The sequence below is a fragment of the Crotalus tigris genome, unplaced genomic scaffold, assembly GCF_016545835.1.
Source record: "Crotalus tigris isolate CLP2741 ecotype Arizona unplaced genomic scaffold, ASM1654583v1 scf7180000024115.3125172, whole genome shotgun sequence".
NCBI classification, from domain to species: Eukaryota; Metazoa; Chordata; class Lepidosauria; order Squamata; family Viperidae; genus Crotalus; species Crotalus tigris.
In genome coordinates, this window is record NW_024100392.1 from 1386599 (window position 1) to 1410789 (window position 24191).

Consider the following 24191-nt stretch of genomic DNA (forward strand, 5'->3'; position numbering starts at 1 on the left):
AGAATATTTTTCAAAATCTTACTATTGAAATATCCCTGAAAAAGACACAGGAAATATGTTTTCCTAGGGAATAAGTCGCTTTGAATAAAATGTGTTTTACCTTTCAATAAACAAACATTGGATTGCACTACTGGGAAGTGTTACACACTCCTCTGTTAAAGATAAGTTTCCTTATTATATTTTGTTCTTCAAAATTAAAGTGAAACATCATTAATCTTGGAAAATCTATTTCACCTGCTACTATCATCACTCCTTTTTCTAATTCAAAAATTCTTTTCCTTTGCTCTTTTTATTCTTTAAATTTCTGAAGAAATGGAATAGTCACTTTTTTGTTAAATAACTTTTTTTGATATAAGCAGGTTCACTTAATATCTAAATTCATCTATATTCATAACTCTGTTCATTAACAGGAGACATTTCCTTTTGCCAAGTCCTTCCATCAACACCCCCAAACTCTCTTCCTTAACTACCATCTTCTCTTTGGAGTATAAACTGGGAAGGGCTTTGATTAGCAGTCTTTATAATTGTTTGAACTATATTTGAATACATGTAAAATATTCATAAACTTATTATATGATTCATTTCTGGGCTTTGAAGATTTAATTTCATTTCCGAAGCTTTAAAAAAATGTAAGGCTATTTTTATAAGAACTATTTTTTTCATTAGCCATTCACAACCAGATGTTTTCCTGATATGCCAGAACTACAGGCCTTAGAGCCAATAGAACTATTGTCCATGAACTACAGATACTTCCAGCTTATATAAAGTGAACCAGACTGAAAAACCTTTCCTTACTTTCTGTCAACGTAGCACCTGCAGTTATGTTCTTAAAATACCAAAAATTAAAACTGAATAATGTTATACAATGTACTGTTTTTATGTGCCATTACTTTTCTATGCAGCTATTTTGGGCACAATCTTACAATTATTCAAAAAGTTGACCAATGCTTTAATTAGAAATTCATTTCTGAATAGTACTTCATAGCCTGAAAAAAAAAAAGCAGTGCATCATTGTGGCACAGTTTCAGTTTAGTACATGTTAATTTTTAATTCCAAACAGCAAAATAAAGCATGGAAATAATATGTTACCTTGACTGACTGTAGAATCTTTTGAGACACCAGCAGCTGTAGATTTACTCTTTTCCAAATCTTGTTCAACCATAGTTTTATGAAGAAGGAGAAAGGGAGAGAGAGACACAGAGAGAAAAACTATTAGTGTAAATCAAGTTTAGCCTTATCGGTAAGCTAAATTATGGTTTAAACCAGTGGTTCTCAACCTTTTTATACGGCGACCCCGGACATAAGCAGGCGGCGTGCATGCGTGGTGCCGCCCCCTGCGTGGCGCGCATGCGTGGTGCCGCCCCCTGCATGGCGCGCATGCGTGGTGCCGCCCCCATGCACGGTGCGCAGGCGTGGTGCCGCCCCCATGCGCCGCCCCCTGCACGGCACGCATGCGCAGCGCCACCCCCTGCGCCAGTTGACAAAAAAAATGGCAGATAGCGTTGTTTGGCGACCCCCGTGAAATGGTCGATCGACCCCAAATGGGGTCGCTACCCACAGGTTGAGAACCGCTGGTTTAAACCTAAGAAAGACATGCTCCTCTTAATAAAATACATTAGACTATATTTGGGCTTGGAAGCTAAGCTAGTTAGTACTTGGATAGAATATTACCAACATATTCCCTAGTTTGTAAACTAGATTAAGAAACTGAATAACATTTCAAAAGTCTTTATAATTGTTTGAACTATATTTGAATACATGTAAAATATTCATAAACTTATTATATGATTCATTTCTGGGCTTTGAAGATTTAATTTCATTTCCGAAGCTTTAAAAAAATGTAAGACTATTTTTATAAGAACTATTTTTTTCATTAGCCATTCACAACCAGATGTTTTCCTGATATGCCAGAACTACAGGCCTTAGAGCCAATAGAACTATTGTCCATGAACTACAGATACTTCCAGCTTATATAAAGTGAACCAGACTGAAAAACCTTTCCTTACTTTCTGTCAACGTAGCACCTGCAGTTATGTTCTTAAAATACCAAAAATTAAAACTGAATAATGTTATACAATGTACTGTTTTTATGTGCCATTACTTTTCTATGCAGCTATTTTGGGCACAATCTTACAATTATTCAAAAAGTTGACCAATGCTTTAATTAGAAATTCATTTCTGAATAGTACTTCATAGTCTGAAAAAAAAAAAAGCAGTGCATCATTGTGGCACAGTTTCAGTTCAGTACATGTTAATTTTTAATTCCAAACAGCAAAATAAAGCATGGAAATAATATTTTACCTTGACTGACTGTAGAATCTTTTGAGACACCAGCAGCTGTAGATTTACTCTTTTCCAAATCTTGTTCAACCATAGTTTTATGAAGAAGGAGAAAGGGAGAGAGAGACACAGAGAGAAAAACTATTAGTGTAAATCAAGTTTAGCCTTATCGGTAAGCTAAATTATGGTTTAAACCAGTGGTTCTCAACCTTTTTATACGGCGACCCCGGACATAAGCAGGCGGCGTGCATGCGTGGTGCCGCCCCCTGCGTGGCGCACATGCGTGGTGCCGCCCCCTGCATGGCGCGCATGCGTGGTGCCGCCCCCATGCACGGTGCGCATGCGTGGTGCCGCCCCCATGCGCCGCCCCCTGCACGGCACGCATGCGCAGCGCCACCCCCTGCGCCAGTTGACAAAAAAAATGGCAGATAGCGTTGTTTGGCGACCCCCGTGAAATGGTCGATCGACCCCAAATGGGGTCGCTACCCACAGGTTGAGAACCGCTGGTTTAAACCTAAGAAAGACATGCTCCTCTTAATAAAATACATTAGACTATATTTGGGCTTGGAAGCTAAGCTAGTTAGTACTTGGATAGAATATTACCAACATATTCCCTAGTTTGTAAACTAGATTAAGAAACTGAATAACATTTCAAAAGCACTGATAAACTATTTTATTGCTGTTGCTAAGAAATGAACACTTATGTCCCATGTAGCTATCAAATGTTAAGTTCGATTCCAAGGTGTTTTTTCTATATGATTAAGGTTGCAGCTAACAAGTCAGTCCTACTCTCTGAAATCAAATAATTCTGAATTCTTGAAAATGGAGCACAAAAAGCCTAAAATAGCAGTCTTATTTATTTGTAAAGTTTGTGGCACTATAAAAATGAGAAAAATGAACTGCTAAAATAAGAAACTAAATTCTAAACCTGCACTCTGATAGCAAGTCAGGTGTGATATAAAATACTATATGTGACTTTAAAAGCACACACGTACAATATATTACAAGCCCATACTCTTCAAGCATTCTGATAAATAATGTATAAAGGACAGACTGTGACTATAGTACCTTCACACTTAATAAAAAAGCAAAAATGACTCATCCTCTGCAAGAACCAAAAGCTCTAACACTCATTAAGGGATTTTTACTAAACCAGGAGATTCAAGTGCAAATTGATATTTGGCCTAGATTTGATAGTTCACCTCATTTTCCCTCTTACAACCCCATTCTAAACTAGAAATCTGCATTAGAAAAATAGTTGTTTGTTCAAATGGCAGCTTTATTTTTTCCAATGCAAAATTTACTGGAATTGGGTCTGAAGTGAGCTTGATCTCATATAAACATCCAGTCAGGTTCTGAAAGAATATTTACTCAAAGGGAAACTATATGATTAAGGTCATTAAGGCCTTCAAAAAAGAAGTAATCAAATAAGTTACAAGGCCCACAACCTTGTATTTCATCTGTATGATTTATCATATGAGGCTTCAGAAGGAGTCAGACCCTTGTATTTTTTTCATTAACTGAGTGTTACCCTAAATCTTCACACCCATCTGTAATTCATCAGCTGCCTTAACTTCTCAGAGTTGCCTTGATCTTAATCTCTAAATTCATTTTCAAAAGGGAATATGTACAGCTATTTAGGTTTACTGTTGTACTAGATTCAGATACTCTTGTCTCATTCATCTATGTTTGTTTCAGTAGCTCACTCATCATCAGTTTCTCTTTGTTCCCCAGCATTTAATGAAGTCCTAGTTTATGTTACTCTTATATTTGAGCTAGGGCGCAGTATTGCTGGCTGTGGAATTCTGGGAGTTGAAGTCCACATGCCTTAAAATTGTCAAGGTTGAGAAACACTGAGCTAGGCAGATAAAGCATTAGGGAGTCTTTTCCCCAGGACCTCTACTGGCAAGGTAGGTACCATCTGGGATTCAAACTATGGTCTCCTGTATCAAAGGTCACACTCTAACTACTATACCTCTAACTACTATACTATCCAGCCACTATATGAACAAGTACTGTAATAACATATTGGAAAAAGAAAAGACAAACACCACCAGTGCAAAGTGGCTAAAGGACATGAGAACAAACCACAGTAATTTCCCAGAACCACAATATTCCAGAATTCATAATAGCAGGCATCCAACAGTAGGTCAGGAATATGAAGAGCTGGGTAGCATCTGGCTCACACATGATCCCCACCTACTGGTTAAAGAAACTGAAAGCAGTGCATGGATGTTTACAATACACTACTGCCTCAATAATGCCTCATCAGTGGGACTGGGTGAATACTATTTCTGATATGTGTCCAGTAGCCTTGTTCACCAATGGACAAAAATGCATTTTACGCTGCACTGTCTAATCCATGGAGAAGGAAGGCAGATTTATTGAAAAGAAGAAAACAGTTTGGTCTGCTGCTATCAGGTCTCCAGCTCTTGGATAATCAGAAAAATGGTATCACTCTTTCTTATCTCCACTCATTGTATTTCTTGCCAACTTGAGGGAACCTGCTTCTCTCCACAGTGTGAGAAGCGGAAAAACTGGTTCTCTTGTCATACATCTTTAACTGCTACCTTCTGAATTAAAACTTCATAAAATTGCACAAGATTGCACAAAACACAGATTAATGTATGTTCAGTGATTCTCTGGAAGTCACTGAATAAAAAAGCAATAAAAATCAGGAAAATGTATGTCTCTCAATATATTTTCCTAAATAATGTGATATGATTAATGTAAGATAATTTTAGTGCAATATAAATAAATAAAAATTCTTGTCAAATCACTATGTAGAAAGAAAGAGCAAAATAATCACCAATCTGGGATTTGGGGGTGATTTCTTTGACTTCTGATATCTTTGATTCTGGGAGCCATTCTTGAGTTTTGTTCTTAGCTGCATAAAGCAAGAATGAAGGGATAGATGGGGAACTCATCAAATTTGCAGATGACACCAAGCTGGCAGGAATAGCCAACACTCCAGAAGACAGGCTTCAGATACAGAAGGATCTGGACAGACTTGAACACTGGGCATTAACTAACAAAATGAAATTCACTGGTGAAAAAAGCAAGGTTCTACATTTAGGCAAGAAAAACCAAATGCACAAGTACAGCATAGGTGGCACCATGCTCAATAGTAGTAACTGTGAGAGGACCTCGGAGTCCTAGTAGACAATCACCTAAATATGAGCCAGCAGTGTGCTGCAGCTGCCAAAAAGGCCAACACAGTGCTAGGCTGCATTAACAGAGGGATAGAATCAAGATCCCGTGAAGTATTAATACCACTCTTCAATGCCTTGGTAAGGCCACACTTGGAATACTGCATCCAGTTTTGGTCACCACGATGTAAACAAGATGTTGAGACTCTAGAAAGAGTACAGAGAAGAGCAACAAAGATGATTAGGGGACTGGAGGCTAAAACATATAAGGAACGGTTGCGAGAATTGGGTATGTCTAGTTTAACGAAGAGAAGGACAAGGGGGGACATGATAGCAGTATTCCAATATCTCAGGGGCTGCCATAAAGAAGAGGGAATTAAGCTATTTTCCAAAGCACCTGAAGGCAGGACAAGAATCAACGGGTGGAAACTAATCAAGGAGAGAAGCAACCTAGAACTAAGGAGAAACTTCCTGACAGTGAGAACAATTAATCAGTGGAACAGCTTGCCTCCAGAAGCAGTAAATGCTCCAACACTGGAAGTTTTTAAGAAGAGACTGGACAGCCATTTGTCCGAAATGGTGTAGGGTTTCCTGCCCGAGCAGGGGGTTGGACTAGATGACCTCCAAGGTCCCTTCCAACTTTACTACTATTACTAATGCAATTCTTAGTTTAAAAGGAAAGATATTTCACCTAGATCTGCAAATAAGGTTAAGTACTTGTAGTCAGGCTGTCTGAATCAGAATACATTGATTCAGTTTACTGTTTAAATCACTAATGCTATATATTTTGGTTTACCATATGTACAATCTAAATAAAAGTGCATGTATCTTTATTTTCAACTTTCATTAATATAAAAACTTTACCATATTGCCTGAAAATCTATTGTTTTAATGCAAATTTCCCAGGGAGAAAAATTATTTTATATACTTTCAAAGGCTTTTCTACATACATTTTCTGATGCAAGCTTTTAAAAAAATTAAAGTGTGTTTAAATGCTTTTTGAAAACCTATGTTTTTGCTAAATAAATCTATCACAGGCAAATGCTTTCTTTGTGTACATATTTGGAAATAAAAAGCCAAATGATAACTAACTCCATTCAGTCTATGTTCTGGTGGAAATTGTTTATTTAATAATAATAATAATAATAATAATAATAATAATAATAATAATAATAATAATAATAACATTGATAGACTTTATCTACCAAGGCAAATAGGTGGGCGTGGAATGCTACAAGTACATCAGATGGTTGAAGAAGAAAAAATGGCTTTGGAAGAATATCTGAAGAACAATGATGAAGATGCACTGAAATTAGTATATCAGGAAGGCTTACTAACTACTGGAGAGACCAAACTGGCCTACAAGAAAGACCAAATGAAGAACAGAATAGAGGCATGGGAAGACAAAGCACTACATGGCCAATACATGAAAAAAATAGCTGGGAAAGCAGATAATAATAAAACCTGGCAATGGCTAAGAGCAGGAAAATTGAAGAAAGAGACCGAGGAACTAATTCTGGCTGCACAAGACCAAGCCTTAAGGACAAATGCATACAAAGTCAAAATTGAGAAGACAGCAACAGACAGTAAGTGCCGCTTATGCAAAGAAGCTGAAGAAACAGTGGACCACTTGGTAAGCTGTTGCAAGAAGATTACACAGACTGATTACAAGCAGCGGCATGACAAAGTAGCAACAATGGTGCATTGGAAGATCTGCAAAAAATATCATTTGCCTGTAAGCAAAAACTGGTGGGATCAGAAAATAGAGAAAGTCATAGAAAATGATAAAATTAAACTGCTCTGGGACTTCAGAATTCAAACAGACAAGCACCTGCAACATAACCCCAGACTTAACAATTGTCGATAAGAAAGACAAAAAAGTCTGGATAGTGGACTTGGCAGTGCCTGGAGATAGCAGAATAGAAGAGAAAGAACTGGAGAAGATAACAAAATACAAAGACCTACAAATAGAAATAGAAAGACTGTGGCAAAAGCAAGCAAGGGTAGTACCAATAGTCATAGGCTCTTTGGGTGCAATCCCAAAACAACTGGAGCACTACTTGAACACCATTGGCATTGACAAATTTGCTATTAGTCAATTGCAAAAGGCGGCCTTATTAGGAACTGCTTCCATCCTGCGACGATATCTGTAATACCCTCAAACATCCACATCTGCCTATCCCAGGTCCTGGGTAAGGACTCGATAGGTAGACAAAATGCCAAATCCAGTCTGAACATCTGGCTGACTGTGCGATGATCCATAATAATAATAATAAAGTTTGAAGGCACCTTGGAGGTCATCTAGTCCAACCCCCTGCTCAGGCAGGAAACCCTATACCATTTCAGACAAATGGCTGTCCAGTCTATTCTTAAAAACTTCCAGTGTTGGAGCATTTATCACTTCTGGAGGCAGGTTGTTCCACTGATTAATTGTTCTAACTGTCAGGAAGTTTCTCCTTAGTTCTAGATTGCTTCTTTCCTTGATTAGTTTCCATCCGTTGCTTCTTGTTCTGCCTTCAGGTGCCTTGGAAAATAGCTTGACTCCCTCTTCTTTATGGCAGCCCCTGAGATATTGGAACACTGCTATCATATCCCCCCTTGTCCTTCTCTTCATTACACTAGACATACCCAATTCCAGCAGCCTTTCCTTATATGCTTTAGCCTCCAGTCCCCTAATCATCTTTGTTGCTCTTCTCTGTACTCTTTGTAGAGTCTCAACATCTTTTTTACATCGTGGTGATCAAAACTGGATGCAGTATTCCAAGTGTGGCCTTACCACAGCATTGTAAAGTGGTATTAATACTTCACGTGATCTTGATTCTATCCCTCTGTTAATGCAGCCCAGCACTGTGTTGGCCTTTTTGGCAGCTGCAGCACACTGCTGGCTCATATTTAAGTGATTGTCCCTTAGGACTCCAAGGTCCCTCTCACAGTTACTACTGTTGAGCAAGGTACCCCCTATACTATAACTGTACATTTGGTTTTTCTTGCCTAAATGTAGAACCTTACTTTTTTCACCATTGAATTTCATTTTGTTAGATAGCGCCCAGTGTCCAAGTCTGTCCAGATCCTCCTGTATCCTAAGCCTGTCTTCTGGAGTGTTGGCTATTCCTGCCAGCTTGGTGTTGTCTGAAAATTTGATGATTTCCCCATCTATCCCCTCGTCCAAATCGTTGATGAAGATGTTGAAGAGCACTTGGCCCAGAACATAGCCCTTGGGCATTCCACTACACACTTCCCTCCATGTAGACCACACGCTTTATTTTGCTACATTTTGCTGAGTTTGCCCAGGATAACAGTATCCATAGTAAATGAACTAAACATCAAATAAATAATATATCTAAACAAAATTATAGTAATTTGAGACAAACATTGTAGGCAAAATAAACTATAACACAAAACCATATCAAAACTTTATGTACATTCCCATTTATGAGTCTTAGTTTAGTTTAGTTTTTTTTAAAGTCTACACTGATTCCCTAAATATAATGATAGGGAAACAATTGAATTAGTTTCTGAAGCACATCATGACCTAAGCAATTTATTTCAGCACATTTATCACATAGAAAAATTGAGCAAATAGACTTTGGAACTTTTACAGGTAATAATCAGAAACATTCAGTTCATGGGATTCTTAAATGGAAAAAGTCATTAGCAGCAAATAAGACTTGGAACATCAGAAACAATCGTAAACTGCTCTCAGTTGAACTTTATCTACAAAGACTTACTTTTAAAGACCTCATTAAATAGCAATTTGTACTGTCTGGAGGTTAATTAATTCTGGAGTCATAGAAGAAGTTAGTCTTCTCCCTTATTGTCATAATATAATTCTACAATACAGAGTAATGAGGCTATTTGGGCATAGATCTAGCTGCTGTATATTTAGAGTTTTATCTTTATCCTTTTTTCTTCTTCTAGCCAATGTCTCAAAGACTGCCTGTACAAGTCCCAGCAATATTTTTGCCAAGTTTTTCAGAAGTGGTTTGCCATTACTTTCTTCCTATGAATGGAAGAAAGTGATGGGTCCAATGTCTGTCTTCTGCCTTAGGTCAGCATAAATTGTGGTTAGTTAACCAGGTAAGTAAGGTGGCCTTTTGGTAGCTGAGTGGTATACATCGAACAGCTTGTTTGCCATTTTGTATCACGGGCATGGTTAAACATATGCCACTCTTATGTACCTGAGAGAAAAATTCTATTCATCTAAGATTTTCTACTTACCTAGAATTTGTTTTGGTTTTTCAAATATATCGAACCTTGAGGAAGATGGAGGTTTCTCTTTTGTTGCATTGAAATCAGGAATAATAAGGTGCACTACACATACGAATAAATGAATCAGTTAATTATTTAGAAAAGTTTCTACGTTTCCAGTTCTGTAAAGATTAGTATCAGCAGTAGGAAGAGTCAGCTGGAGGAATAGAGGCAGGAAAAGGATTATAGCTTCAACTTATAAGTATAGAAAATGATGTATTTATTTTTCAATAACTGCCAATAATAGACATTCTTTACCACCCCAGAGAGGCTTTATGAAGTTACAATACATCAGCTTTTTAAAATCCCTTTACCTATTTTCTGGATATAGCAGAATCCCAAAACAAATTTTTGATATCATTCAAATTGTGATAATGCTAATAAAATAAAGCATTATTATTACCAGCAAAGTTGGCACTACCAATTACTGAAAACCCTAACAATCTATTTTTAATTTCTTTTTTATACAGTTCCATGATCAAATGCAATACAAGCTAATAAGAACTGGGTTAGCTATTAAATCCATTTAGAGCCTCCCAAAAATAAGTTGTGAAAGTAAGCCTATAAAAATAATGACCATCTTAATTACCTAATATTGGTCCTGATAAAGGAGGCCTCTGTAGAATTTCAGACTGTGTCCGATGTGTAATATTTTGAAGAACTATGGAAATAATAAGAATGAATCTGTTAAAAATCTATATATTTGTTCTAATGTTATAAACCTGACACACTATGGTTGATATGAAAGATTCTGAATGGTTCTTATAAGCTACAATGTTTTTGATTAAGTTATACATATACATATACATATATATGGTTAATTCTATATAAGTTGTTCCCATTGTCTAACTTTAAACCCTGACGATGTCGAAAGTTCCCGATGAAAGCTCGGTATTTATTAAAAATTTTCCAGTTTGGACTTTCCTGGTGGTCGTGATTGATTTATTTTATGACATGATATACCCAGGAATCGTATTTTCACTGACATTATATTTGTTATTTATGAAATTATGAAACACATTATTTAGTATTATGTAACATTATATAATGAAAATGTGGATTTGAAGGTGAAAAACTACCAGTCAAGGAAACTTTGGAAACTGCAGATAGGGCACTAAAAAAAAATCAAGGTGATTTTAATGAAAAAGATTTGGCAGATTTACACCAGGTCCAAAGTATGTTTGAAGAGCTTGGAGATAATACAAAATGTACCTGTTAGCTTATGTTGCAAATGAAATTTCTAAAAATGAAGGGGGAAACTATATTTGAGAAACACCTATGTGAAAGGGGAATTAATAACTTGGTTGTGGAGTAATTATGGATTATTTCTTTAAATTGGTATGCAACCCTTAAAATCAACCTTTTTCAACACAGCTTCTATCATCAAATATAATGAATAGGAAAATTGCATCAAGGAAATATATTGGCAGGCTAAAGGAATGTATAAGGATGCCAGCTCATTAAAAGACAAATGAGATGGGGCCAGAGTGAATCAATGGGATAGATTTCTATTCCTAAAGGATCCTGATACTTTATGTATGTAACAATATGGTATGTGTTGTTTCTAGTTAAATTTGAGCATACTTATAAAATATTCACCATTAATATCAGATGTATGGGTTCCTGATATAATGACCATATACAAAATTGGAGTAGATCTCACCAGCTCATCATCTCACTTTCCAAGCTTTCAAAAAGCTTTTGACCTATCTAATTGTTAAATATATGTGTGGCTATATAAATATTTTAAATTAAATAAATAAAATAAAATTAAATTTAAAAATGTTGTATTTCTGTATACCATTTTTGCTAAGTGGAAAGCTGGGGGGAAGGAGTTGTTTGGGAAAGAAACATACCAAATTATACCACTCGTAAAATGTGTCTAGAATGTTTTTAATAACCTACTTGATAAAGAGCACAGCACCTTGTGAATAATTAAAGTAAATATATTGATATCAATACAGTTTTATTTGCAAAAAGCTTGTGATAGTTATTCTGTATAACCTTTCTTGATTCATTCTTCTTTTTAAGGCTACATAAAAAGGGATTCTTGCTTTGTTGCCAAACCACTGGGGGGGGGAGACGATGAACTCAATCCAGATTTTGTTTAATTTTCTGCAAGGATGACAAACTCTGCTATATAACATGACAAATGCAAGATTTTTCTCACTCTAAGGGGAATTGTCTGAAACAACTGAATTTGCTGAAAGAGTTGGTATTTTAGAATATGTCCAGCATACTTAAGTTAAGCATATGTATTTTTGCTTCAATTGCATACAAGCAACACTCTTTTTTTCATGCACATTCTTTCCATTCTATAAATATAAGCACACAAAATCCCACAATACCTTGTTTGATTACTTTAACTGGAACAAGAGTTTTTGAATCTGGTATAAACTGAAGAAAAGTTAAAAAAAATAATGGATACATGAAATATCATTATATATATTTTTAAAGATACAAATATTGTTCTTTCCTTCTAAAATTTGTTTTTCTCAATAGTGCATGTAACTTTCATATGCACAGCAAGTGCATCAGATCACAGTTTAATTAAAATATTTTGTTTATTTCATAGTAAATGTTTTATGAAGTGTTTTAAACATGTCATTAATATCCATTCCAGCTGCTGAAGGGCACCGGAGAATAAAAATGGTGCAAAGATATTGTAATCTAAGCATTGAAACAGTTGTTGCCAAACTTTAAAGATTCTTAAAGGCCTTGGTCAGAATGTTCATTTGAAAAGAAATTCCACATCTATTCCCCTCACAATCCTATAACAGAAAAAAATATTTTTCCATTGTTTTTTGTCCAGTGCTGATAATCCAGAGCGGTGTTCTCTGGGGAATTTTGGGAATTGAAGTCCACACATTTGCCAAGGTTGAGAAAAACCTCTTTTTTTTCTTCAATGGCTAAATTATATTTTGGATGGAGCTGTGCCCCAGGTGTGCAGTTTGGAATTTGTTATCACCCTTTAAAGAGGCCCCTGAAACAAAACTTTCAATGTATACTTCATAGTTAAATAACAACTCCTATTTTAGTCTAATAAATGAATGATTTTTTGGAACCATTCCCACAACATCCAAATTTTATTTTTTTTGGCCTGCATTATTAAATCGGTATTGTATGAACAAAAAAATCTATGGATCCTTAAGGACTAACCTAACCTAATTGCCAAGATATTTTATACCCAAAATAAAAATCCATCACAAGTAAAGATATAGCCTTTAAAATTCATTTTTTCATTATATGTCAGGAACAAACAATATATTTTGAGAAAAATGCAATGGAAGATGAAACTAATTAATAAAAACTAAATTAATTCATTTTTTTAAAAAGTCAACATTCTCATTGCAATCCTTTTAATAAGTACTCGTACAATTCTCACAATTTATATCATTTGCATACAATAAGGGAAGATCATTTTAGTTATTTATTGAACAAGCCATGTACAAACCCGAATCAATGTTACATTTAAGTAAAATAATAATGGCTTGATCAAACTGATTGATTATCTATGAACTGTTTCACTAAACTATCCCCTCTCATCCCTACTCTCCCTAATAATTAAATGAATGAACAGGTTTTTGAGTGGAGCAAGAGTGCCTCAACAGTGGGTGAAAACTGGGAGGCCTAGTGCAGCATCAGCCCACCTGCTTCAGACCTCCCAAGGTCCCCTCCACCCCCTGGATATCCCATGTTTTGCTTCCTACCCTTGGATCCACACAGCCATTTGGGTATCCAGCTACTTCTTCATAATCAGTCACTTATCTTCTGAAGATCTCCAGACCTCAGGAAGTTGGAAAGGAGAACAGGATGCTCCTTTGCTGGACCACATGGCAAAATCCCGCAAGCAGATGGCCGCTTGTGGGATTGTGCCATGTGACCATTTGAGAAGCCTGTTCTTCCCTATCTGAGGTCTGGAGAAGTTAACTAAGCAATTGGTGACTGAAGTGGGGAGGAATGTGTGGAACCCAGTGGGGTGGCAAAGAAGGCAAAGTGCCTGTAGGACCCAATGGGGCAAGATGGGAGGGAAAAATAGGTGAGGGATTGTGCTGCAGTGTCTCTGTGGTTGATCACAAGAACTGTGGGAGTGCTATAGAAGCTGTAACTTGAAACCGAGTTGTAAATAACTTTGGGGTGTGTGTCTGTCATAACTTCATATGGTTGCTACAGAAAGTGACCTTTGTAAGTCGAGGACTACGTGTATTTTTTTCCTCACTTGATCTGCAAACACTTAGCAAACATTAATGGAATATTGAAATGAGTAATAGGCTGGGAATGTCAGATTCTGGATTCAGACAGGGGAATATATTAGCCAAGCTAGAATGTATATCTCAGCAAACCGCAATTTCCAGATGTCATTTGCCTACAAAAGTTAACTATTGTACAGTATAGTGCTTGAAATGAGTGGTCATATTATGCTAAGCCCCAAACAAAACAATCTTTGATATGACATTGTGTATAAATTTGGTCATTAAGTGAAGGTAGTGATAGATCTATAGTTGAACCTATTGACAAAATTGACAATAAAGAAACAGATGCTGTCCATTCAATTTGCACTCAAACTGGTCAAATGTGAAATTGATGTACTTTTAACAAAAATATGTACATACTGATACTGCATAAAACTACTTTAATAGAATAAAGTAGGTGATGAGCTAGGACTGGGAACATCAGGTGTGAGTGCCCAGCCCAGTATAAAGTTCATTAGGTAATTAGGTAAACCAACCAAAATTTCTCATTACAACCTACTTTGCAATTCAGACTAATTAAAATCTATCTTTAGTTATTCTTGTAATATTGCTAGTCTATGCATTAAAAGGAGAAAAAGAACAAACAAGCTAATTCTGTCTCATTCTCCGGACCCAAGAATCCTATCTTGAATAGCCTTGCCTTTTTTCATAGAACATGATTGTCAGTAGAAAAATACCTTGAATCTATAGTACTTAACAATTCTTAACTGCACAAAGAGCTTTCACAATTATAAAAACTTATCTATCAACAGATACCTTTCATAAAGGAAAAACTGAATGACAGCTAAGAGAGAATGAAGGAGCATGCTTATTCTTGCTCCTTTCTCTGCAAGTAGAAGCTACACCCTTGCTAACAATTAAAAAGAGCTTCTGCTCTTACATATGAAATATTTGGGGTGGAGGGGAAGAAAGATTTAAACATAGATACAATTTTCAGACACCAGTGTTCTAACTCTAAATATGCCAAGCCCATCATGAGATGAAAATCTGGACTATTCATATATAATATATTTAAATTCAAAGTGTATCGCCAATATGAGGTGGGGCTTTATTGGTTTCTGTCTTGCTCTATCTATTATCTTTGTAAGCTGCCTCAAGTCACCAAGAGTAAGTTGGATGGCCATATAAATTTTCTTAATAAACAAATTAATTAGGATATAGTAGCATGTAAATTAACTATCCTGTAAATTAACTAGGATATTATAAATTAAATGAATCACTGTATTACAACCAGTGTGAAGGAATTCAGCTTCTGATATTAACAAGATGATGACTCATGGCAGGAAATTTCCTTAAACTCTAGCGAAAGAAAGAAAGAAAGAAAGAAAGAAAGAAAGAAAGAAAGAAAGAAAGAAAGAAAGAAAGAAAAGAAAAGAAAAGAAAAGAAAAGAAAAGAAAAGAAAATCCATATAGTAGCCCTCAAGATATCTAAATAAATGGAACTCTCTTATCAGTTTAGTTAGAATTTCCCATTTAGGAGATTTTGGATAGCTTCATATTAACTTTTATGATCTGATCTACTTGTCTCCTTGAGAAGATGCCAATGACCATAACTGAGCTGTATATCTATTTCCACTTATCTGGAAATCATATGTTCGAAACAACCCACCAATCTCAGATCTGTGTTCCTGAGTTCAAGCTTCCTGTTCTGCTCCTTAACTTGTGGGTCCTTGACTTGGGTCAGCTGACTAATTTTTCTGGGATTTGATTCCCGGAGTGTAGTGGATCCTTCTCTGTCATGGCTATGCTCCACTTCCCTGAATCTATGCTCTGTTTGTCTCCTATGGCTTGACTTGGGGTTAGAGTCTAAACTACATTTTCCAAGGCATATATGCCTACATAGCCAAAATGTACAATAGTTACTTTTGTAATTAACTGGAATACTATTTGTCAATGAACCACTTGTAAATAGAGTTGGTGTGTTTGAACCAGGACACTGAAGATCAGACATTTCCAAGGTGGTATTTTCAATGGTCTCCAACAGCATTAAATACATAATAATCTAAAAGTAAATGTTGAAGTCTATAAGTGATGCTTATAGATTAATAATTGCCTACATGTCTGCATATTAAAATATTGTAATGGTATAGCTTATGATAAAAATTAAAATTAAAATAAGTATGTTAAAAAAGTAATTTACTGATAAATTAAAATAGATAACTAGTCCATACTCAGAAAAATAAAAATAAGTGAAGGAAAATATCATAATCTTATACATATCAAAGGTAAAATAATTAGAACGTTTCAGTTCTAAAAATCTTCTTGAATAATTCATATAATCAAAAATGTATTCAATATAAAATACAAACAAGCCAATTAAATCCAATTTATCTTCACCTTGATCTATAATTGGATAGAATATAGTTTTGATGTGAAAAATGAGTTATATTTATAGATTCCCTGAACAAGATTTAATACCAGTATTTGTATATATTATTAAATTTTATATGTAAAAGGAAAAAAATTCAGATTCATATTTGATATATGGCATACAGGTAGTACTTGAGATATGACTGGTCATTTAACAACCATTTGAAGTTCATTTAACATTTGTCCCAACTTTCAGCACAATGGGCAGGCAATTTACCTGTATAGATAATATGCTAAATAATAAAGATAAAAATAATTTTCATTGCATACCTGTGTATGGATTTTAGGGAACTTGTAGTTGTTCTGGAGCTGTCCATTTTCTTTGTTTTTACCTGATATAAATATATATGTATGTATGTTAAACCCTCCAATAATCATATAAAGGTACATGTACACATTAATTTTGTAATTCCAAATGTAATGTGATCTCATACAACTTTCCATTGTTTATGTCACAGTTAATGATAATTTTAATGAATGTATTGTAATGAATGTAATGAATGTATTGCCCTGTTCCTCAACCTGTTTAAACTCCAGCTGATTTCTGCAGTTAAGTTAGTGATATACCTAACTAAACTGGGTAATATTTATGAGTAAGTACTCTTATTTTACTTCTTTATTACATTCATAGCCCATCATTTCTCTATAGACAATGCTATAAGCATATACAAATAGTAACTAATTCAAAAAGTAAAATAATCAAAAACACACAAATTAAAAAATGTAATAATAATCTTATAAAACGAATTGCATATCAAGTTGCCAAAAGCTATTGGCATAAACACGCTATTGTTTGGCTGTCCTGTATCCTATAGCAAAATGTTTCAAAATCTAGGCTCAGTCATTGTATGAAGATCCTCTCTCATCTTCTTGCTGAACATATTTCTGGTACTAGCACAATGGAAAGGAATTCCCAAAGATTGTAACTTGAATAGGCCCATATGAAAAAAATCCAAAAATTCAAGTAACCTTGGTTTAGGTTTTATGCAACTTTATAAGCCATAACTAGCATCTATACATATATATGCTCAGAAATAGGCTATTATTAACTGAAGAAACAAGAAGGATGTCTCCCTCTCTCATGCTTTCAAAATCAATTGCCTGGGTTCATCTAAACTAAAACATTTAAGAGTTTTCATACTCAGCCCTTTCAAAAACGTGTTATATTATCCTAAAACATGGGATGCAACAAGATTTTATATAAACAGGAATGGGCATATTTGGCATAGTAGGTTTAGTTATACTAATGAATCTTTTGTGTATTTCACTAATTTCACTTTATTTCTTCTTTCTTTTGTTTTATTAGCCACGGTTTTCTTGAAGAGCTGTAGGAAAGACCAGAAGTAGATGGGTTTATAAATATATCCTGGATAGGGGAAAAATAGAACAGAATGGATGAAAAAAGAAAAGAGAGAAACAGATACATAAGCAATGAAAAGAGCACTTTCATTGTCTTAAATACTGTAGGTAACTTATTCTTTCATAGAAATAAACAATATTTAATCTGACTAGTTAAAATGTTGTTGGCAACAGCTTATACATTTGGTAAATTTAAGAGCAGGTAGTCCTTGACTTATAACCATTTGTTTAGTGACCATTCTAAGTTACAGTGGCACTGAAAAGGTGAATTATGATTGTTTTTCACACTTATAACTGTTGCAACATCCCTTTAGCCGCATGATTAAAAGCTTGATAATTGGCATGTATTTATGATGAGTGCCGTGTCTGGGGTCATGTGACCATCTTTTGCGACCTTCTGACAAGCAATGTGACCATTTTTCATACTTAGAATTGTTGCAGCATCCCCATGGTCATGTGATTTACATTCAGATGCTTGACATCTGACTCACCTTTATGACAGTTGCAGTATCCTGGGGTCATGTGGTCACCTTTTGCAACCTTCTGACAAGCAAAGTCAATGGGGAAGCCAGATTTGCATAACAACCGTGTTACTAACTTAATAATTGCAGTGACTCACTCAAGAATTGTGGCAAGAAGGTTGTAAAATGGGGCAAAGCTCACATAACAACTGTCTTGATTAGCAACAGAAATATTGGGCTCATTTGTGGTTGAAAATGGACAAAGTCGAAGACTACCTGTACCATTATCATGTTATGTACAAGGGAATAAATTTCTCTGCAGCTTTCTTATTTAAAGGCAGGAATGTGCAACCTGAAGACTCACCGCTCCCATAATTGCCTCACTTCCAAAAATATTGTCTTCCAAAAATGTAATTATGTAAGCCACCAAATATTGCTTACCTTAAGTTATTCAACAATGGTATTTCTGCTCCAAAAACAAATAAGAGTCTCTTGTTATGAACCTTAGCTTTGCCTAGAGAATGTGTGGATGCATTGATTATTATAAGTCCATGTGCTTAAGTTGGCTGTATAATATTACAAATAAAAAAAATTAAAAAGCAGAGCAGCCATCAGAATCTTTGCCTTCATAGGTAGAGGGAAAAGTGACACTATAAAAATATACTAGAAGCACTTAAGAGGTTATTAATTATGATTCTCACTGCTGTCCTCACTGCTTCCATAATAGAAAGATAAATTGGGTGTGTCATATCTCCATTTGTGGAATATCTTGTTCTCATTTTATTTGGTTTCCAAACACCTGTGTCATTAGAAATGCCTCTGAAGATATGAAGACTTACTGGCCTGATGGGATAGTTACGTGACAGTTTCAACATTAGAAAAAGTGATACTGTCTTTTATTGTTCCCTTACTAGAATATTAAAATTTGGTGGGGGGGGGAACCAACTCATAAAATATTGAATATAAAGATTTGACTGCAAAAGATGAAATTCAAATAAAAAAGCTAGCATGAAAATAATCTGTAAAAATATGGAATCTCTCAGAATGTAAATTCATAAAGGTCAAGTCAACTGCCTGGAGTAAAAATCTCTTCAAAGCAATAGGGAAAAGTGAAACAGAGTAAAAGAATGAGAGGTGGTTGTATTCCACTCTCATATGGATTTTATTTTATGTAAAGAAGAGATCCACTAATCATAGCTTTTACTGTATGTGATGAGAATGATACATGAGATTTCCATGTCAGTAATTTACAGCATCGCTAGCCATTGTTGAAGTGATATAAATCCACATTTATATGAATCTCCTTAGGCATAAAATGTACATCCTCCACCAATAGTATGTATGTGTACATATATGCATGTATTACCTAGCTATCATCTATCTTTATCATTTGTATGCTTCCTGGGCAATTCACTAGTAAAAACATTTTTAAAAGATAAAATCAGTAGTAAAATATAAGGAATAAAAATAAGGAATAAAAGATAGCAAGATGACAGAAACCCAACTGGAACAGGAAAAAAAGAGAATAGAATAGAGCTGGAAGGGACCTTGGAGATCTTCTAGTCCAGCCCCCTGCTCAAGCAGGAGAACCTATATCAACTCAGAAAAGTGATTGTCCAGTTTCTTTTAAAAAACCTCCAGTGATGGAGCACCCACAATTTCTAAAGGCAAGCTGTTGCACTGGTTAATTGTCCTCACTGTTAGGAAGTTTCTCCTTAATTCCAGGTTGCTTCTTTCTTTCATTAGTTTCCAACCATTGTTTTTGTCCTGCCCTCTGGTGCTTTGGAGAATAATTTGACCCCCTCCTTTTTGTGTTAGCCCCTCAAATACTGGAATACTGCTATCATGTCACCCCCCTTTTTTTCTTTTCTTTAGACTGGCCAAACCCAGGTCCTGCAGCTGTTCTTCATAAGTTTTAGTCTCCAGGCCTTTGATTATTTTTGATTATTAGTTGCTCTTCTCTGAACTTTTTCTAAAATCTCAACATCTTTTTTGTAGTATGGTGACCAAAATTGGTTACAGTATTCCATGTGTGGTCTTACTAGGGTTTTATAAAGTGGTACTAATAGTTCATGTGAAGAATCCAAGAGTATTTTATTCAGCTCTTCATAGCTCTTCTAACAACAGCAGGGTGATGGCTATCCACATCTTGGGGTAACCTCACTCTAGAAGGCACACTTCCAGGATCCCAATGTATGACATTGCTTAACTGAAAGAACCTAGAGCATGCTAACCTGCCAGATTGAACTGGACAGGCAGATACTATGAGGATAGTTTATCTAGTCTGGGTATTATTCATGTGTGGTTATGTTATATGGTTATGTTCCTCTTTTAAATTAAATTAAATTTTAAATTTTAAAAATCATTACCAACATAGATTCTCTTTGGAATCAGGCAGCTTAAAATCCAATAAATAAATAAACAGTAAAAGTTTGAAACTGTTACAAATTATTTACCAGGAATGACCACTTTATGAATGAAACTCTTACTCCAGATCCCATCATCTATATTGTCTTTCACTCCAAATTCATAAATAGTGTTGGGTTTCAAATTATCCACCACTGTTTCTGTAGATGGACAAAGCTGCAGGATCCACTTCTTACTCTTGTCCTTTTCTCTGTAGCGCACTGTATAAAATCTAGTCAATAACAGTAAACATAAACTTTAAATCTCAAGAAAATGCAGAATACAAAAGCAAAATACAAATTTATTGTTTGTTATGGCAAACTTTATGTGTGCACTCCATTTTCTTTTTAGTTCAGGCATTCTTGAATTGTGAGAATAGGAACCTGAGATGGTGAGATTTGAGTTATTAGACAGAGTAATTTCATTGCCTAAATTGAGTTAAGTGCCTTGAATCAGTTCAATTCAACTATCCAGGCTCAGGCAAATCTGATCAGTGCTCCCTCATACAGTTTTCTTAGCAACCTTGCTAAATTAGCTGACCTACATTATGCTCTATGGCAGAAGTCTCCAAACATTTCAGTCTGAGGGCCAATTGGATATTTTACAAATATTCCAGGCCCTGGGGGGGGGGAATCAGTGAATAAATTAGTGAATAAAATTTAATGGAATGAATTGTTTCAATTTTCTCAGTATGATATGATTCACAACAGCAGCAAAAGAAATGGGATAGCTACAAAAAAAGCAATACCATGCTTGTACGGACAAATGATATAAGAAAAATGTCAAACATTAGAAAATACTTGAAGAAATGATAAATTAATAAGTGCAACCCAGAAATGAAGGCTGTTCTTTTTTTAAATACAATACATTTACACAAATGTATTTTTAATACAATATTTTTTTAATACATTTATACAAATTTCACAAATCAATGGAAAAAGAGAATGTAGCACAGATCACTTCCACCCACGCTCACAAGCAAAGTAAGCAACCCTCCAGCTGGCTTAAAGCCGGCACAAATTTTAAAGGGGAAGATGCTTCTCCTTCCTCATCCAGCAATCCTCCAGCTGGCTCACAACCCTTCCCACCAGAGAAATCAAGAGAACCCTATCTTCCTTTCTAAAGAGTGGTGAATTTTATTGTACAATCATTTTATTGTAAATATCTTTGCAAATACAGAGCTTTGTAAACTTCCCATAAAAACATAATATAGTTTTCTCATCTGCCAATGTTATTTCTCTGTATAACATGAGTAATCAAGATATATTTAATAACAGAACCTTTTTTGCAAACTTAATTTTAGGAACTTGGCTGTGGCATAAAAATATTAAAATATATAACATTTCCTCATAATTTATGATAATTCCTCTATTTAATCTAGCAGTTTTTATTTAATCCCAACATGATAAAAATCAGCCTCAAAGCATCATAGAAATTATATGAACAAATATGTTGAAATAGCACTATATCTACATCAGCATACAAACCGCAGGCTTATTAGTAACTTAGGTAGGGGCCACATGATAAATTCCTAGCTGAATTATTGTCAGTTGCAGGTTTGTTGTGTGAATGACTCTCAAATTATTGTGCTGTTACAATATTCTTTCATTTAAAAAAAATATAGCATATTCATTAGTACTGATTAGATTCCTAAAAAATATCTTCCCAACTATTTACTTTTTTACTGTTTGTAATTTGTTTTTATTCACTTCCTGTGAAGATCTTATTATTCTTCATCCATTCATTTAGCAGTAGTGAAAATATGAATCTGTTTACAAGTTTATTCAATTTATTGCATCAAAGATAGCTGAGTGATAACATTTGTAATTGTATAGGGCACCAGGGATTATAGGACTAATTGATATTGTGGATATATGAGGTCTAGGTCTAAAACAGAATGAATGTAGTTTAGAAAAGGATAATAGTGAAATAGTTTTACTTAGTTATTTTGTTATATAAATAGTGTGTGGTCACAGTGATTTATATGGGTCTCTTATTGTTCTATTCCCCATCAACAAGCTGAGAAGTTGGGCTGAGAGGATGTGATTGTCCAAAGTCACCTAGTGAGTTTTTGTGGTTGACGATGGATATGAAGCTGGTCCTGCACAAGTCATAGTCTGAAACCTTAACCCTTATACCATATTATCTTTTAAATATATTTAATATGTGGCAAAGTTGCTCAGAGTAAAGACATTTTTACCTTCACAAAAAGAAACATAGCAAGAACTTAATTATTATAGTGCAGACCTATTCAAACAGTAATGTCATGAATGTATATGCATTTTTTGCATATAAAACAGATGCATTATGGGAAAAAATTATGGTATCAGTCCATTCCATTACCTGTCATTTGGACAGTTATTCATTGTGGTCCAGTCATGCTTTGGATTGACTAATATCCCCCAGGATAGGAAGACAGATGTTGGAGTTAAAGTGCCTATTACCAGTTGAAGGGGTTTGGGTTTCTTTGTTTTACCTACATAAGAAATACAAAATTGCATAGTGTTTTACATTCATATATATATTAAGATACTGTATATAAGAAGGCTTCTAAATTTATCATATAAAATGTATATGGTCTGTATACTATGAACCATTAGAATGCAATATACCTCTTTTATCATTGCTAAAATTAGATATTGATGAAGAAGGTCCAAATCCATAGTTGATGAGCTATATTCAATTTAGAATCACTTAGTTTAAAAATGGGAAGATTACATATCGTGTATTTCAAAATGATACAGTCAAAGGCAGGTATTTATTGCCAAAATGTCTATAATAGAACATGTTGATAATCAAAACCAAATCATGTTGTTTATTCTGCATAATCAATTATTCATAATTCTTTCACTACAGACTGGACTGTCAGCTTCTGCTTGAGGAGTGGGTGGCAGCTGTGGTCAGAAAGCCTTATGCACAGATATAGCTTGTTGCCAGTTGTGCTCATTCCTAGTGGGAGACTCTGTCCATGCAATGATTATTTGAGGATTAAACTATTGCAATGAACTCTACAGGGGGATACCCTTAATGACAGTTAGTCCAGCATATGGTAGAAGCAATAATGTAACATCTCTGCTGCATGAGCTTCACTGGTTACCAGTTGGACTCCAGATGAGTTACCTACTGTATAATCCCTAAATGTCATAACAAATAGTTAGCTGGAAGACTGTCTCTCTCTCTCCCTTCCCCACAGTATCTGTCCATTGTGTGTTTTCTGACAAGGTTGGCTTTAGTGAGACCCAGGAGACAAGCTTTCTTTGCCTTTTGGAACAATATCCTCCTGGTGAGCCAGATGACTCCCACTTTGCCAATTTTCCACTTGCCTTTAAAAATGTGACTTTTCCCGCAAGCCTTGAGTTAAATTGATGAATGGCCTGTAGGAATTAAGAGGAAATTAGAAAAGCTTTTTTTGCATAGAATTTAATGCATAGAATTTATTGCTGAAGATATTTTGTATTTATTGTATTGTTTTTAATTTTGTTAACAGCAAAGGTCATTTAGTTAGAGAGACCTACAAAATCAATAAATGCAATTCAGCTCAGTAAACTTGTCTGACCTACTTGTCTGGCTTCATATGCAGGAAACATGCTAATTCAAGATTGGCAGTGGCCCCTTGTCCTCAGATCATTGGATTTGCAGGTAAGCAGAGTTTTCAAAGATATTTT

At 35.1% G+C, this 24191-nt stretch overlaps 1 protein-coding gene across 50 annotated transcripts in view; it reads right to left on the minus strand.

Moving 5' to 3' along the window:
* The window catches only part of LOC120298547 (ABI family member 3 binding protein), a 147284-nt gene that overhangs the window by 90192 nt on the left and 32901 nt on the right, over positions 1–24191 (minus strand). For 47 of the 50 annotated variants that reach the window (XM_039322372.1, XM_039322344.1, XM_039322359.1 and 44 more), the window contains exons 4-12: positions 22870–23002; positions 20577–20758; positions 16571–16632; positions 12026–12074; positions 10267–10338; positions 9648–9740; positions 5090–5167; positions 2302–2361; positions 1090–1149 (exon numbers count right to left, since the gene is read on the minus strand). In XM_039322372.1, coding sequence (XP_039178306.1) covers positions 1090–1149; positions 2302–2361; positions 5090–5167; positions 9648–9740; positions 10267–10338; positions 12026–12074; positions 16571–16632; positions 20577–20758; positions 22870–23002 — 789 coding nt within the window. The remainder of the gene's footprint in view (positions 1–1089; positions 1150–2301; positions 2362–5089; positions 5168–9647; positions 9741–10266; positions 10339–12025; positions 12075–16570; positions 16633–20576; positions 20759–22869; positions 23003–24191) is intronic. The other 3 variants (XM_039322360.1, XM_039322346.1, XM_039322373.1) reach the window with 3 other exon arrangements.